Source organism: Schistocerca americana, chromosome 9 (genome assembly GCF_021461395.2).
Source record: "Schistocerca americana isolate TAMUIC-IGC-003095 chromosome 9, iqSchAmer2.1, whole genome shotgun sequence".
NCBI classification, from domain to species: domain Eukaryota; kingdom Metazoa; phylum Arthropoda; class Insecta; order Orthoptera; family Acrididae; genus Schistocerca; species Schistocerca americana.
Window position 1 is genome coordinate 43,685,863 of NC_060127.1, and position 15,044 is coordinate 43,700,906.

General features: G+C 37.6%; 1 protein-coding gene across 1 annotated transcript in view; it reads left to right on the plus strand.

The window, feature by feature from the left end:
- LOC124550924 (peroxidase-like) overlaps window positions 1-14,787 on the plus strand; it is a 194,669-nt gene extending 179,882 nt beyond the window's left edge. The window contains exons 12-14 of the mRNA XM_047125720.1: window positions 4,912-5,101; window positions 13,696-13,801; window positions 14,344-14,787. Of these exons, the coding sequence (XP_046981676.1) occupies window positions 4,912-5,101; window positions 13,696-13,801; window positions 14,344-14,410 (363 nt within the window). The 3' untranslated portion in view covers window positions 14,411-14,787. The remainder of the gene's footprint in view (window positions 1-4,911; window positions 5,102-13,695; window positions 13,802-14,343) is intronic.
- The last annotated feature ends 257 nt before the right edge of the window (window positions 14,788-15,044 follow it).

A 15,044-nucleotide genomic window follows, 5' to 3' on the forward strand; every position in this document is an offset into this window, starting at 1 on the left:
TCATTATCAGTATTCACTTGGGACTACAGCTGTGAATGCACATATGTGGACAGTGGCTATATGAGTGCGTGAGTGCTATGGTTCAAAAAGTCAATGCTTCTGTAATTTTTTCCTTGGTGGAGAATTTTTCTCCTTCTGTCTTGCCTACTAAACCTTCCATGATTTGACAGTTCTACATGTTAAAACATGTGCACGCAAAACAACTATACATAAATTCAGTATTATTACAAACATTGCAAAAGGATTGTTTGCATGTGTTTACATAATTAGCTGTTTCATTCACAGTGGACTGTGAGCATAGGTTGAATCTAAAATGAATTTTTGCATAAGAATAACGATTTCCTCTAATTACTTAAATTATCAAGTTTGATGTCTTCTTTGGTGCCCATTGTCCAGTGAAGTAGATTTCCTGATTGTTGAAGGTAAAATTTTAATTTTAAAGATAGGCCAGCCAAAATGACTAATTGGAAGTGTATAATCTTTAAAACATACATTTTTATTGTTTTGTCTTCTTATTACAAACTATTAGGTTGGTACATAAGTTCATAGCATTTTCGTTTGGAATATTGGTATTCTAACTGCTATTGGTTTATTTATCAATTATTACTTTTTATTTGTAGTTCACTGTTGCTACTTGAGTTTATTTATTGTTAATTTGTCATTTGGAGATAGTGAATGGAGTTGTGGACAGTAGAAAATGGAGTGCCAAATGGAGAAATTGGAGCATTTTCAACATATTCTCGTGTCAGAGTTTGTTAGAGGGTGACAGCAGTAGAGGCAGCCAGAAATATTGGCACCACTTATAGGGATAATGCTATTGGACAGAGCATGACAGTAAAATGGTTTTCTCATTTTGAGGAGGATAGTTTTGACATCAGCGACTCTACATGTTCACGAAGACCTTTGGGCTTTGAGAAAGGTTGTTTAAATACATTAATCCACAATGATCCACATCAGTGTACCAAAGAACTGGCAAATATGCTGAACTGTGATCATTCTACCAATGTGCAACATTTGCATGGAGCGGGGAAGGTTCAAAAATGGGATATATAGGTACCACATGCTCCGAGCCAAAATCACAAAATCAGCAGGTGACCACATGTGCATCTTTGTTTGCTCATCATCAATTGGCTCATGAACAACACTGACCATTTCTATCCTGTACCATTACTGGTGACAAGAAATGGTGTCTTTATGCTAACAGAAGGAAAAGAAATGAATGATTAAGCTCAAACACAAAACAACTCCCTGTATGAAGACCTGTGCACATCTACAAAAGATAATGTTATCTGGTGGAATAGCAAATTGCTTCCCCAAGGAGTAACCATCACTGCTGAGTTTATTGTCAAGAACTGAGATGTCTTGCAGACGCAATCCAAGAACAACCACAAGGAAGACTGCATGAACTGATGCTACTCCATGAGAACATTTGCCCATATTCTGCTAGACTGAAAAAATCACTATACAGGCGCTTGGTTGGGAAGTTATTCAGCACCCGCCATATTCACCTGATCTTGCACCCTCACATTTTCACCTTTTCCACTCTCTATCAAACAGCCTTCAATAAACTTCATTTCTGGATTAAATGTGCTCTGAATGTGGCTCACTGAGTTCTTTGCTTCAAAGCCATGTGATTTCTACAGTCATGCAATTGAAAATTTACCCCAGCATTGGTAGACTGTTCTAAATAATGAAGGAGAATATATTATTGATGATTAAGGTATCTGTTGTATTTATTAAGGAAAAACAATACAACCTTATGCACCAACCCAATAAATAATGCCAGTATTTAGAGCAGTCCTTCAAAATACAACATGTCACACCATTTGCAACCCTGTATACCAACTCCACAATAACAGCTTACTTGTGCCAACCAGAAACACAGGTGAACAAGAACAATAAGTCACTGTGTATTGATATTTTCCTTAAAAAGACATTAACACACAAATAATTAGTTCTTTTTAGAAATATTGTCAAAATTACTACTCAGAATAAATTTTAGAAAATTTGCTCACTGAGTTCTTTGCTTCAAAGCCATGTGATTTTTACAGTCATGCAATTGAAAATTTACCCCAGCATTGGTAGACTGTTCTAAATAATGAAGGAGAATATATTATTGATGATTAAGGTATCTGTTGTATTTATTAAGGAAAAACAATACAACCTTATGCACCAACCCAATAAATAATGCCAGTATTTAGAGCAGTCCTTCAAAATACAACATGTCACACCATTTGCAACCCTGTATACCAACTCCACAATAACAGCTTACTTGTGCCAACCAGAAACACAGGTGAACAAGAACAATAAGTCACTGTGTATTGATATTTTCCTTAAAAAGACATTAACACACAAATAATTAGTTCTTTTTAGAAATATTGTCAAAATTAGTACTCAGAATAAATTTTAGAAAATGGAAGGTCGTTTTAATTATATTGCCAAAGTTACACTAAATACTAAATTACAAATAGTATACTGTTAGATCATGTGTTAATTTTGTACACTATTGCACATTACATGGCAGAAGAAGGTGCACCAGCCCATTCCTTTACATTATAGGCTCAACAACCATGTCAGATATGTTGTTACCAGCAGATGTGGTTGGACAAGGAATGGGTGCCTCTACCTGGCTCTAATGTTACCTGTAGCCAGTCAGCCCACTTTTAATTTTCAAGAACTGCTTCCTGTATTTAGACATTTTACATGCTACTTTATTTAAAAAAAATTTATCTAAGAAACTTGGAGGTTGACATACTTGAAAATATAAATGCTGTTGGTAAAATATTTCCCAGGTCGAGAAGGGGGGAGATTTGCATCTGCGAAAGGTTTTCACTCACTTGCAAATGAAAGAAGTGTGGAACACATATAAAAGAATCTCACTGTCTCCCACACACAAAACTCAAATGCTGACTTCCTTGCCCATAACAACACCAACAAACTTTTTTCATTCTAGCTCTGACAGTCCAGATAATAACAAAATACAGGAACCTGTCTCTGCAACATCAGTTGTTAATCTGCAGGTGACTGGGCACCTTTACTCATTTTTGTTTATTGATTACATCCAGGAATTTCCGTTATCATTATTCATTTGTATTCCATAAGACACAGTAATTTTATGGCACAGGGTAACCAACGCAAGACTTTTACTTTACCACCTTACGACACAACTCAGATGTAGATTTTCTGAAGTACATATTCATACATACATGTACTAAAGCTAAAAAACTAGGTCCGACCAGAGTGTATCAGTCAGAAAAGTGTGTTGTAATTATATAGTTAGGATCATGAAGGTTATAGTGAAGAAGAAGAAGTCTGAAGAGAACAAAATGTGTAAAACATGAAACTTTAATTTCATTTTGCACCTAATCAGAGATCACATAATGTATTTAGACTCTGTTACATCTTCTAGTTGATTTGGCAGTGGCACCTTGGTGTAAGTTGTCTTTCTATTTGCTTTAGCATGATACTGTCATCTGTGTCATAGTCTTTTGTGTATGTGCAAGCTTGTAGTGAGTGAAATGAATTGTGTGGTTTTTATATCCATGAGTTACTGAACAATCCAGTACAAAACCTAGTAACTGGCAATGAGAAGTTCAACAAGAACTTGTTGTATGTGCCTTCATGTGTACATTTTCACTGAAATAGTGTCTGTGGGGAAAATTATTCAAGTTAACCATCAACTGCAGCATGTCAGAAACTGACAGTGAATGTGAGGACAAGGATGCAGTGAAGAGGACTTTGTCTGTGGATAATCTTGGTGGTATCACAATGCTAGAATTCACAAAACAAGTACAGTGGAGTGTGTACATCTCTATTATGAAGAATAAGTTCTTTGTGCACAAGATATAAGACAATCTGCAAATGAACTACCTATTGAGTCTTGTTGGATCTGAGTATGCAGCTCTCACCATGGACCTAGCTTATCTTCAGAGGCCAGAGGACATGACTTTCGATGAATTAGTGAAACTAATAAAAGACCTTAAGTGATTCAGAATGCAGAATATGCATTCACATGCCACAGCTCAGCCATGCTTATGTTTAGAAAGTATCTAAGGACTCAATTAAACCTAACCAAATCATTTGACATCCAGCCAAAGCTAAGACCTAAGTTAACACTTGAGAAGAGTCATATATTAAGTGTTGGAGATTTTGTTTGCATGAGACATGGTATCAACTCTGATGCATAAGAAAAGGGTGTAGTTTCGGAAAGAGGAGGAAATGTTATGCACACAGTAATAGATCTTAGTGGTAATGCTCATAGGATACATGTGGACCAACTTTTGTCATCCGTTCCTCGTAATAATAGAGCTATTTCTGAAACTAATATAATGCCAACCATTAATGATGATGGTGAAATGGGTTTCAACTCTGATTCTGAAACCGACAAGATGCCTGAAAGCAAACAATTATCAACCACTGTTGTAAATGAGCCACCCGTAGCCATGCAGAATAATGAACCTGCTGTGACTCCAGCTGCTAAGCAAGATGTCCAGGATGTTCCAATGTTGTGCTGTAGCTCCAGGATTATTAAAAAACCAAAAAGACTTAACCTTAAGTTATCCCTTTTTTAGATGGGGGAGCTGTTACATCTGCTAGTTAAGTTGGCAATGGCACCATAGTGTAAGTTGTCTTTCTATGTTCTTTGGTACAATATTATCATCTTTGTTGTAGTCTTTTGTGTGTGTGCAAGCATGTGATAAGCGAAATAAACTGTGTGGCTTTTATATTCATATATTACTGAACAACCTAGTACAAAACCTAATAGCTTTAATCTGAAAGAGCTACTAATGTAATGTTTTATTCAATCAAAATGACTATTTGAATGGCGAGAGTATGAAATGGACAAAAAGAGTTATTTACACACTGTGTACATTAAGCAAAAAAAGCACATAAATTAACCTTTCTTTTAAGGATGCCATGATCTTAAAACAGTATTATGAAGACCCAGATGATGTAGACCTGATGATGGTGATGCTGGAGAACATCAGCTCAGATATACTGACTGTGAGGCAGATCATTGTTGCAGAACAGTTCTACCGTTGGAAGTGTGGAGACAGATTCTTCTATGATTATGTTGGGTCCCCTTACCCCTTCTCAGAAGGTATCAGTTATTTTCTCATTGCTTCACATTTTTCATTGTTGAACAAGTCTGTATAAACTTTGTTACTGTTACAGTACAATCTAACATATTTATTTTCATTCTATCAGCAAATGTGGCTTACATGTGCATTAGAAGAGTAAAAATTACCTTTATTAATTTCATTAACACATTCGCAATACGGCACCTCTTCTCTCTTTTATTACTATATTTTGTATGTGTTTTCAAATTACATTAAGTTTCTAATTTTGATTTATCCCCTCCCCCCATCCCTTTCTCTGTCTCTCTCTCTCTCTCTCTCTCTCTCTCTGTGTGTGTGTGTGTGTGTGTGTGTGTGTGTGTGTGTGTGTCTGTGTGTGTGTGTGTGTGTGTGTTTTTGTGTGTGCACTATGTTGAAACGTTAAGCAGAATCCTGAAATAACAACATGTCTAAATTCATTCATTAAAACATCTTGTTCCACGAATCCCATCATGAAGTTCTTTTTGTGTTCTGTTGTGTTTAGTGTTGTGGAGTGAGATGAGTCAAGCTACATGTAATCTGGCAAAAGAAGACTAAAAAAAGGTGTATTCCATTTGGAACTGATATCCTTCAAAAAATCACTGCAAAAAGTTACTCCTATGGGTGAATGTATGTTTAAAAAGTTCCCATTTAGATGTTCCAGTGTCTCATTTCATAAATATACATTGAATAATATCACCTTTTATCTTGCTTTTCATTGATTGCACAACCTCTCATGCTTATATAATGTACAAAAATTAAAAATGTTTTCTCTGTATTCTTGGAAATGTACATAATTAAACTTACAATTGAAATTAATGATTCTTCATGAGTCTGGTTTGAAAATGTTGTTTGACAAATTGTGGTAACAAGTTTGAAATAATCAGTAATTTGATATAAATAAGTTGTCAAATTGAAACTTTACAAAATATCATAATACCATTTGTCAACAATTGCATCAGGTTACTTGTTAGTTATGTTTACGAGGGTGTTCAGTAAGTAATGCAACACTTTTTTTCTGAAACAGATCGTATCTATTCAAGACTCAAACATGCAGTACTATTCACCATTGTTTTGGCTACCAAAGTCTAATTTTCAACATAATCTCTGTTCAATCAACAGTCTTACACCACCTTACTGGGAAGGTCCATACGCTCACATGGTATCACTCTACTGGTCGAGGAGAGCCAATGTCTTCCTGCATCAGTAACCTCCCCATCATCCACGTACTACTTTCTGCAGCATGCTGCCTTCATTGGGCCAAATGGTAGGTTGGAGATCAGGGCTGTACAGTCCAATGCCATTTCATGACCTCCACCAGGAGCAAAAACTTGTATGGTGCCTTGCATTGTCATGGAGAAGAAGAAGTATATTTGCATTCTTTGTGGCGATGAACATGTTGAAGTCATTTCTTCAATTCCCTAAGACCAGCACAATACACTTCAGAGTTGGTCATTGCAGCATGAGGGTGGACATCAAACATAATAACCCCTGAGAGTCCCACAAGACTGTCTCCATGACTTTACTGGCTGAGGGTGTGGCATGAACTGTTTCTTTGGAGGTGAAGTGATGTGACACCACTCCACAAATTGCCGTTTCATTTTCTGTTTGAACTAATGAACCCATGTTTCATCACCTGTGTCAATTTTTGACAAAATATTGTCATGATAAGCCTCATAACTTGAAAGCAATTCTGCACATGGTCCTTTTTTGGCTGTTATGACCTTCTGTTAGACAGTGAGGAGCCCAATGAGCATACACCTTTGAATGTGTCAACTGGTGGATGAGTGTGCCAGCACACCAACAGAGATGTTGAGTCAAGAGACAAGGTGTTTGATTGTGATCCATCTGTCACCTCAAATGAGAGTCTGTTCATTTTCCAACACTGTAGGAGTCACAGCTATGAGCAGCCAGCTGGCATGCAGGAGATTGGAAAGGTTGGCGCCACCCTGTTGCCATGATCCCAGAAACCTCATCTAACAACTCACCATGCCTTTGTTCACTGCCCAAGCGCCTTTCATATCTGCAATGATTTTGTTTTCACCAAAGGAAATTCAATGACAGCTCTCTGCTTGGAATGCGCCTCTGTTACAGACGCCATTTTGAAGACTTATGCATAGTACCGCTACATATCAAAACTTCATGAAATTGTGGGGGCTGAAGCAGGAATACTCCACAATGTCCCCAACAAATTCCACATTTTTTCAACTGATATTGGTTGAGAAAAAAAATTGTTGCATTACGTATTGAATGCCACGGAAACATTCCAAGTGGGAAAAATATATCTAAAACCAAAGATGATGTAACTTACCAAACGAAAGAGTTGGTATGTTGATAGAGACACTAACAAACACAAATACACACACAAAATTCAAGCTTTCACAACCCATGGTTGCTTCATCAGGAAAGAGGGAAGGAGAGGGAAAGGATGTGGGTTTTAAGGGAGAGGGTAAGGAGTCATTCCAATCCTGGGAGTGGAAAGACTTACCTTAGGGGCAAAAAGGGACAGGTACACACACACACACACACACACACACACACACACACACACACACACACACACACACATCCATCCGCACATATACAGACACAAACAGACATATATTTTACTCTGTTACTAAAGTCCTTTGTTTATCTATAATATAACCACTGAGTATATTCTTCATGAAAATTTACTCGTTCTGTGTTAACTCACTTATTTAGTGTTTCCTACCTACTGGAAAATTCTGACTGTACATCACTGTGTTACACAAGACATCAACATCAATTGTTTCAAAATATCTGCAATGATTATCATTCAGTATTTATGACTTACACCTTTTTCACTTCAGGATATCATTCTTGTGTGTTATGTGTATAAATATGTCACTATGAATATTGTGTCAGTGAATATGTGTAAAACAATGTGTATCTCATGATCAAGTGCAAATGCACCATGAGCACACATGTTTGGCGCTCTTATAAGCAATGTATAGTATCTGGTTTGACCTCTTGTGGTTTGGTTGTATGAGACCTCAGTTAAACTTATATTATGCCTGATATACAGGATCCTGAGATATCACTTAAGTTGGGGCATTGGTATCTAGGACCATAGTTACATTTAAGTCAAATATCTGGGAGTTAACTACTGCTTGCACTGTTTCCTCACCTTCCCTTTAATGGTTAGTGGTATCTTTCTGGCACAATTCATCTTTGATATCTCTGCTTGGATCATATCTAATAAAACAGTTTTTAATCAGCTTTATGCCCTTACCCCCCTCATTGGACATTGGACAGGGGCCTGGGTAACTGGGGTATTAACCTCCTCATTTGAGGTGATGTCAGCTAAGTGTACATTGTGGGTTTGGTTCCTCTAGTTGGTGTCTTGTGTAGCTCTCGATTCGAAATCTCAATGGACTTGCCCACTATTTGAAATGTAATTCTCATTATGTTGAATATAATCAGCTGTTGGTGGGTTGTTTGATTGTCTGTTTGTGTTTTGCCCTTGTCAGCTGTCAGACTGGTTGTTGCCATTAGTTGACTGTGCATGCTACACCTGCTGGCTGTAGAATCTCTGATCAGTATAAGCTGACTGGTTAAAATTTTGACCCTGATGGTCCTCATAACCTTGTTTATATTTTTGGTCTTTTCCATTGCTCTATTGCCGTTGGTGCAAGGTGAGTATGGTTGGCAACCTTGTTGATTATTGTTATCATTTCCACCTTACTGTTTGGCAATCTTGGGGACTCAAACGGTGTGCTGCCACTTTGTGTTTGCACTGGTCCTTCCTCATAAATAAGGTGGGCAGAATCAAATACTGATAAAAAATACTCTAGGTCATGTTGTGGAATGGTAATTAACTGTTCGCAGATGTGGGCAGGCAGACGGCTTTTCAAAATCCGTAGCACTTCCACATGGGAGAATGGGCTTGAACAGTACCAAGTTCTATTTAAATACTTCTCAGAGTATTTTCTTAGCTGTCCCCATGTTTGCTGCTGAATGGTGATGGATTGAAAACTTCACGGTGCAACCTCTCCTGTACCATGGGAGACCAAAATTTATCCAAAAATGCTCTCTTGAACTGTTCATAAATGTGCCATCTATCTGCCATATCTGTGACTCATAGCGAGACACCATCTTGCATGTATCCTACATCAAAACAGACCTTTTGTGTCTCTTCCCAGTTTCTAGGCAACGCATTACGAAAGGCCCTTGTAAACATCACTGGGTTCATTCTTTTGCCTTCCAATGAAAAAATAAGGAACTGTCTATGCCGTAATAAACCTTCATCAGGTAATAAAGTGGAAAGACATGTAACACTGTGTGGTGTCACAAGGCTCAGGCCTATCCCACCCCTCATTAATTCGACCAAGACTTATACGAATAATTGTAAGAACAGTTATTATTATTATGTTCTTTAAGTTTGTTTTTGGGTTTTGAGAAATACTGTGGGAAGAAAGTTTATTTATGTTGCCCAACGATCACCACGAAAGTTTGACATAGCGGCAAGTGGGAAAGGAATAAAATGAATGCTGCAAACTACCGTAAGCCATGGAAGAGCCTGGGCCGCGAGGGCGTCGAGCTTCCTAGGTCGTTGTTGGACAACGTCAAACGAAGAGATATTCTACTTTCCCTTTGTAAACAGATCGATCAAGTCTTGAAAGGTTCATGTAAAACGTATAGGCAGGTGACACATTAGGTGGGACCCGATGCCTATATACTTCCACAGTTATTAAAAAGTTGTTAAATGGCAAAACCAATAGCTCATCATTTATATAGGTAAAAAGTAGTAAAGATATAGGAAAGGAAGAGTTGCGGCGTCAGAACGAAAAGTGATACATTGCTCAGCAATGAAGAAGGACGTAAACAGCGCGCGTTACATGGTGAAAACAAATCAACTGATAAAATAGTAAGTCTGTTATTAAGCATTAAGCCATGTAACACTCCAACTGTCTGTTGACAATGTGGCATTTTTTTGGAACATGGGATTATATTCTGAGTATGGCTGCATGAAGGTACAGTAGTCAGCAGCAGTTACAACCCTCTATCTATAGCTCACATAGGGATTGCAAGGATTAGATTCGGATAATTACTGCATGCACAGAAGCATTCAAACCAATCATTCCTCCTCCGCTCCACACGTGAATGGAACACGAAGAAACCCAAATAACTGGTACAATGGAACATACCCTCAGCCATGCACCTCACGGTGGTTTGCAGTATATTGATGTAGGCATTTGGCTGCTTGGAGTCGGATTTTCTTTAATTACTTTTGCAACATTGATCAGGCTACTCCGCAACTTTTCATCCACTGCTTTAATGCCCGAATCTAACCTAGCCAACAATTCATTCTCTTTCTCCTTCATCATCTCCTTGACTAATTCCACGTGAGTTATATGTTCCTCAACTATCTTTTGTGCAAAGGTATTACCTTGGTCTAGCATACCTGCTTCAGCCCTATCCTATAATTCCCACTCCTTTTGCAGAAATGTAGTGTTTAAATTTAAATTATCTAGAATGAGATTTTCACTCTGCAGCAGAGTGTGCGCTGATATGAAACTTCCTGGCAGATTAAAACTGTGTGCCCGACTGAGACTCGAACTCGGGACCTTTGCCTTTTGCGGCAAGTGCCCTACCAATTGAGCTACCGAAGCACGACTCACGTCCGGTACTCACAGCTTTACTTCTGCCAGTATCTCGTCTCCTACCTTCCAAACTTTACAGAAGCTCTCCTGCGAACCTTGCAGAACTCGGTCGGGCACACAGTTTTAATCTGCCAGGAAGTTTCACATCAGCGCACACTCCGCTGCAGAGTGAAAATCTCATTCTGGAAACATCCCCCAGGCTGTGGCTAAGCCATGTCTCCGCTATATCCTTTCTTTCAGGAGTGCTAGTTCTGCGAGGTTCGCAGGAGAGCTTCTGTAAAGTTTGGAAGGTAGGAGATGAGATACTGGCAGAAGTAAAGCTGTGAGTACAGGACGTGAGTCGTGCTTCGGTAGCTCAATTGGTAGAGCACTTGCCCGCGAAAGGCAAAGGTCCCAAGTTCGAGTCTCGGTCGGGCACACAGTTTTAATCTGCCAGGAAGTTTTAAATTATCTAGTTGCAATGACAATTTCTGTACCTTATCTGGTAAAAGTTTGCATACTGACTGCAACTAATTTACGGCACCCATCAGTGTGTCCAAATTCTTACATATTTGAAAGTGTGTCTGTTGCATTTCTGTAGTAATGACAGCACTGCACTGTGGCTGATATTAAAACTCAAACATGTAGAAACGTATATAAAACAAGGAAAATATGTGTAACATTCAAGGTTCGCCATTACTGCAAATTGTAGATGAGCAGTGTCATTCCAATATCACGTGACTAGCCTCATTTGATGTTGAGAACATGCACAGTAAATCAAGGAACATAGAATAAAAACAATAAACTATGCTTACTCCATGGAAATACAGACTCTATGACTAGACTCTGTGTTTTTCCTATTCTTGTTAGAGTAAACTATGACCAAAGATTCCATTGATGCCAATGATGAAATGTCACTCACAGCATCTGTTTTTGCATTGTGATGGATAATATAGGACATAAACGCATGAAGTGCCTGTGTTCTTGCTTTGCTGGGTACATAGCTGTACGTATTGTACATTTTGATGGAAACAAATATGCTATGCATCACATTTCATCATTGGTATTAAGATAATCTTTGGCCATAGGAAGCTCTACTGCATCACTTACATCTGTGTGATTCGACTTCGACTTTGACAATCAATTGGTCCTGATAACGATAATGTTTGATATTTTCAAAATCTCGGATTTTCATAATGAATGAATGCAATAAATGCTTGGAGAACATATAAAGCAACATATTTACTGTGGATGACTTGTTGGGTAAATTTTGCTATGTTTGAGGTATTAGATAAAACAGCAACTGTGTAGTATAAGAAGACGATCAATGGCTTTCTTCGAAGTAACTGTTCCTCTGTCAACATACATTAAAAAATCAGGGTTATTTAACAGTAAATAATATTTGTTTTATCATACAGTGTTGTTCAAGACAATACAAGAAAACTTATTTTGCAACATATATTGATATCTTATCTGTTTCATTCAAATTTAAACATCTGTCATACTACTCCACAAGGTTTTCTTTGCATTAGGTGTACTCGATTGTGACCAAGGATTCAATAACATCCTTTCTCAGTTCATTGTCATTCCCATAGTGATTTCTGCCAAAACCATTCTTCATTTTGGGAAAAAATGGTAATTGCTCAGGGCCAAGTATGGGATATAATGTGGATGATTAAAACTTCCCACTTAAATTGCCAGATCAAATCGTTTGTCAATGCAGCAGAGTAAATATGAGTGTTAATCATGAAGAAGTACTACACTGCTGCGTTGTAATCTGAACCATTTTTCTTGAATGGTATGGTATAGTTGGTGAATAGTCTGACAGTGGCTGCTGCATTTATAATCTCTCCTCCAAGCATAAAGTCGATGAGTAGAACACCCTTTGAATCCCAAAACACAGTGATCACAATATTTTTCATGTTCAGAATTTCTTTGCCTTCTTTTGTTTTGTTGGGGATTGACAATGATGTCATTCCATTAACTGGCACTTTATCTCTGGACTTTTATGCAGAACACAGGTCTCATCGTCAGTAACAATATGGTTCAAACACTCCTTACCACCCTTGTCATACTGAGTGACAAAAGTCAGTGCAACTCCCATTCATTGTTTTTCATGTTCATCTATCAAAAGTTGAGGAACTTTCCTGGCACCCACTTTTCTATAGCCCAAATTATCGCTAGCAATGTGATAAACAACTGATCGAAACCATATGCTCAGTCCATCAACAGTGAAACATTTATTGTGTTGAATATCTTCCTTAATCCTTGATTTGAGTTTGTCAGTCACAACTGAACATTGGCCTAATCGTTTCTCTGCATGAATATTCGTTCATCTAATATTAAATATGATGCACTATATTCAAATTGAAGCTTTGTTCATCAAATTTCTATAAACGTTGGTTAGTTTATCTCAAACTTGACGAGATTGTTACAATTTGTTATACATTTTGAAACCACTCCTGCGTCTGTTATCGTCATAATGGCACACTTGATGAGGAAGGTGTATATCACAGACATGGGGTAGGGGGAGAAATGCACAGCTCGTCTATTAATTTTTTTTTTTAACTTTAGAATGACCCTTGTATATAAAGTAATTGGGAAGCAGTTCCCATAGTTATTGATATGAATGGTTTATCACTAGTCATAATTTGTTCTTACTACAATTTACAGTAGCATACTTCTTTCTCCTGACATATAACTTGACATATTTCTCATCTCTATTGTGTTTCCTTCATCTTGAGATTTGCAGAACATGATGTGTGAAAGGGTGAAAGAGGGAATGAAAACCCAGTTCTCTCTTATTCAAGCACCACTGGATAGGCATGCTTTAGCTATCTGAGCTAAGGTGGTGATTTATATTGCACTAGTTTTGTAAGCACATCTCTGCATCTTTGCTTTCAAACTAAGTCATATATCTAAACATAGTGGAATCCCAGTTCTGATATGCTTTTATTACATTGTCTCAGATTAATTTTTGTCTGGTTTGTTTGCAGATCAGATAAATGAAATTAAAAAGGTAACCATGTCCAGGATAATTTGTGACAACTCAAATAACATAACCAGAATACAGGCCAACAGTATGAAGAAAGTCAATGACACGTAAGTGGATTTCTAAATGTATTTTGACAGGAGATAAATGGCAATCATTATAAAACAGAGGTGGCAGCAGCCTTTCTCAAATTAGTAGCTTTTCTTCTAATTTACTATGTTACTGTACACTTGCTCGGTTTAAACATGACCAGTGTTAAGCATTACAGTGATGAATTATTGTCAATACTCATACACTATACATATGAACTTTCCAGGATTTGCTTGTCTTTCTCTTTTTTGATGGTATCTTTGGGATATGATAAATGAATGTAAGAATGAATTAACCATGAGATGGTAAACTATGTCAGCAGTGAGGGCAGGTATGTTGAAATGTAGTGGAAGATCCCAACTCACATAGAAAACTAACAATATCCATATGTTGATCCATTTTGTTATTACTATTAGTCCATTCTTGCTTTTCCCCACTGCATTTCAACTTAGATCTTGGCTGCCTCTTGTGTGTAACTGAGATTCTCTGATCCATTTGTGTCAAACAAGTGTTCCTCAAAATCTGACTTTATGTCCTGTCATTGGCAATATTGTTTTTCCAGGAATCCAGCAATAGACTGCACTCTCATTCCTGAGGTGGATCTGAGCTATTGGAAAGAGGAACAGTGACTATGTGATGACACCAACCAGAATTTCATAGTCTCGTTCTCAGTAGCACCAATCTCAATCACCTTAAAGCTGAAAGTTTAAATGTGTGTGGGACGATATTTGTTCAGTGATGTGCATGACACCATATTTTTGATAATATTAACACACTATTTATTCCCTTCAAAGATCAGTTATTAAGTGTAACCAGTTTATTTACTATCAAAAAATATTAGCACAACTATTGAGGCCATAACCAACAATGTTTAACAGTTACAATCCAGTGGTGAAGCTCAATGTGCCACTGTGGGACAGGAATAGTGTTCACATTTTGTACAAAAACGACTGAGTTCACTATTATCACTAACCTGTAGTAGTTTAATAAAGACGATTACACTATAGTAGTTGAATTAAGTCAGTCCATAATTAGACCACTGTGTCCACCAGTGCCTTACTCTGATGACAACTTAGTTCCATTTGTACTTTGAAAAACAGTATAGATTGCACAAATCACATTTATTGGTGACCTTTTTCATTCCAAGGGTGGACATGTAATGAATCTCACAGCTTCCAGTGGATGGAGTTTAGCATTCAGAACGTGCATGACGGCGGCATGCATCAACACCATGACTGCTCTCAACATAGATGTTACACATGT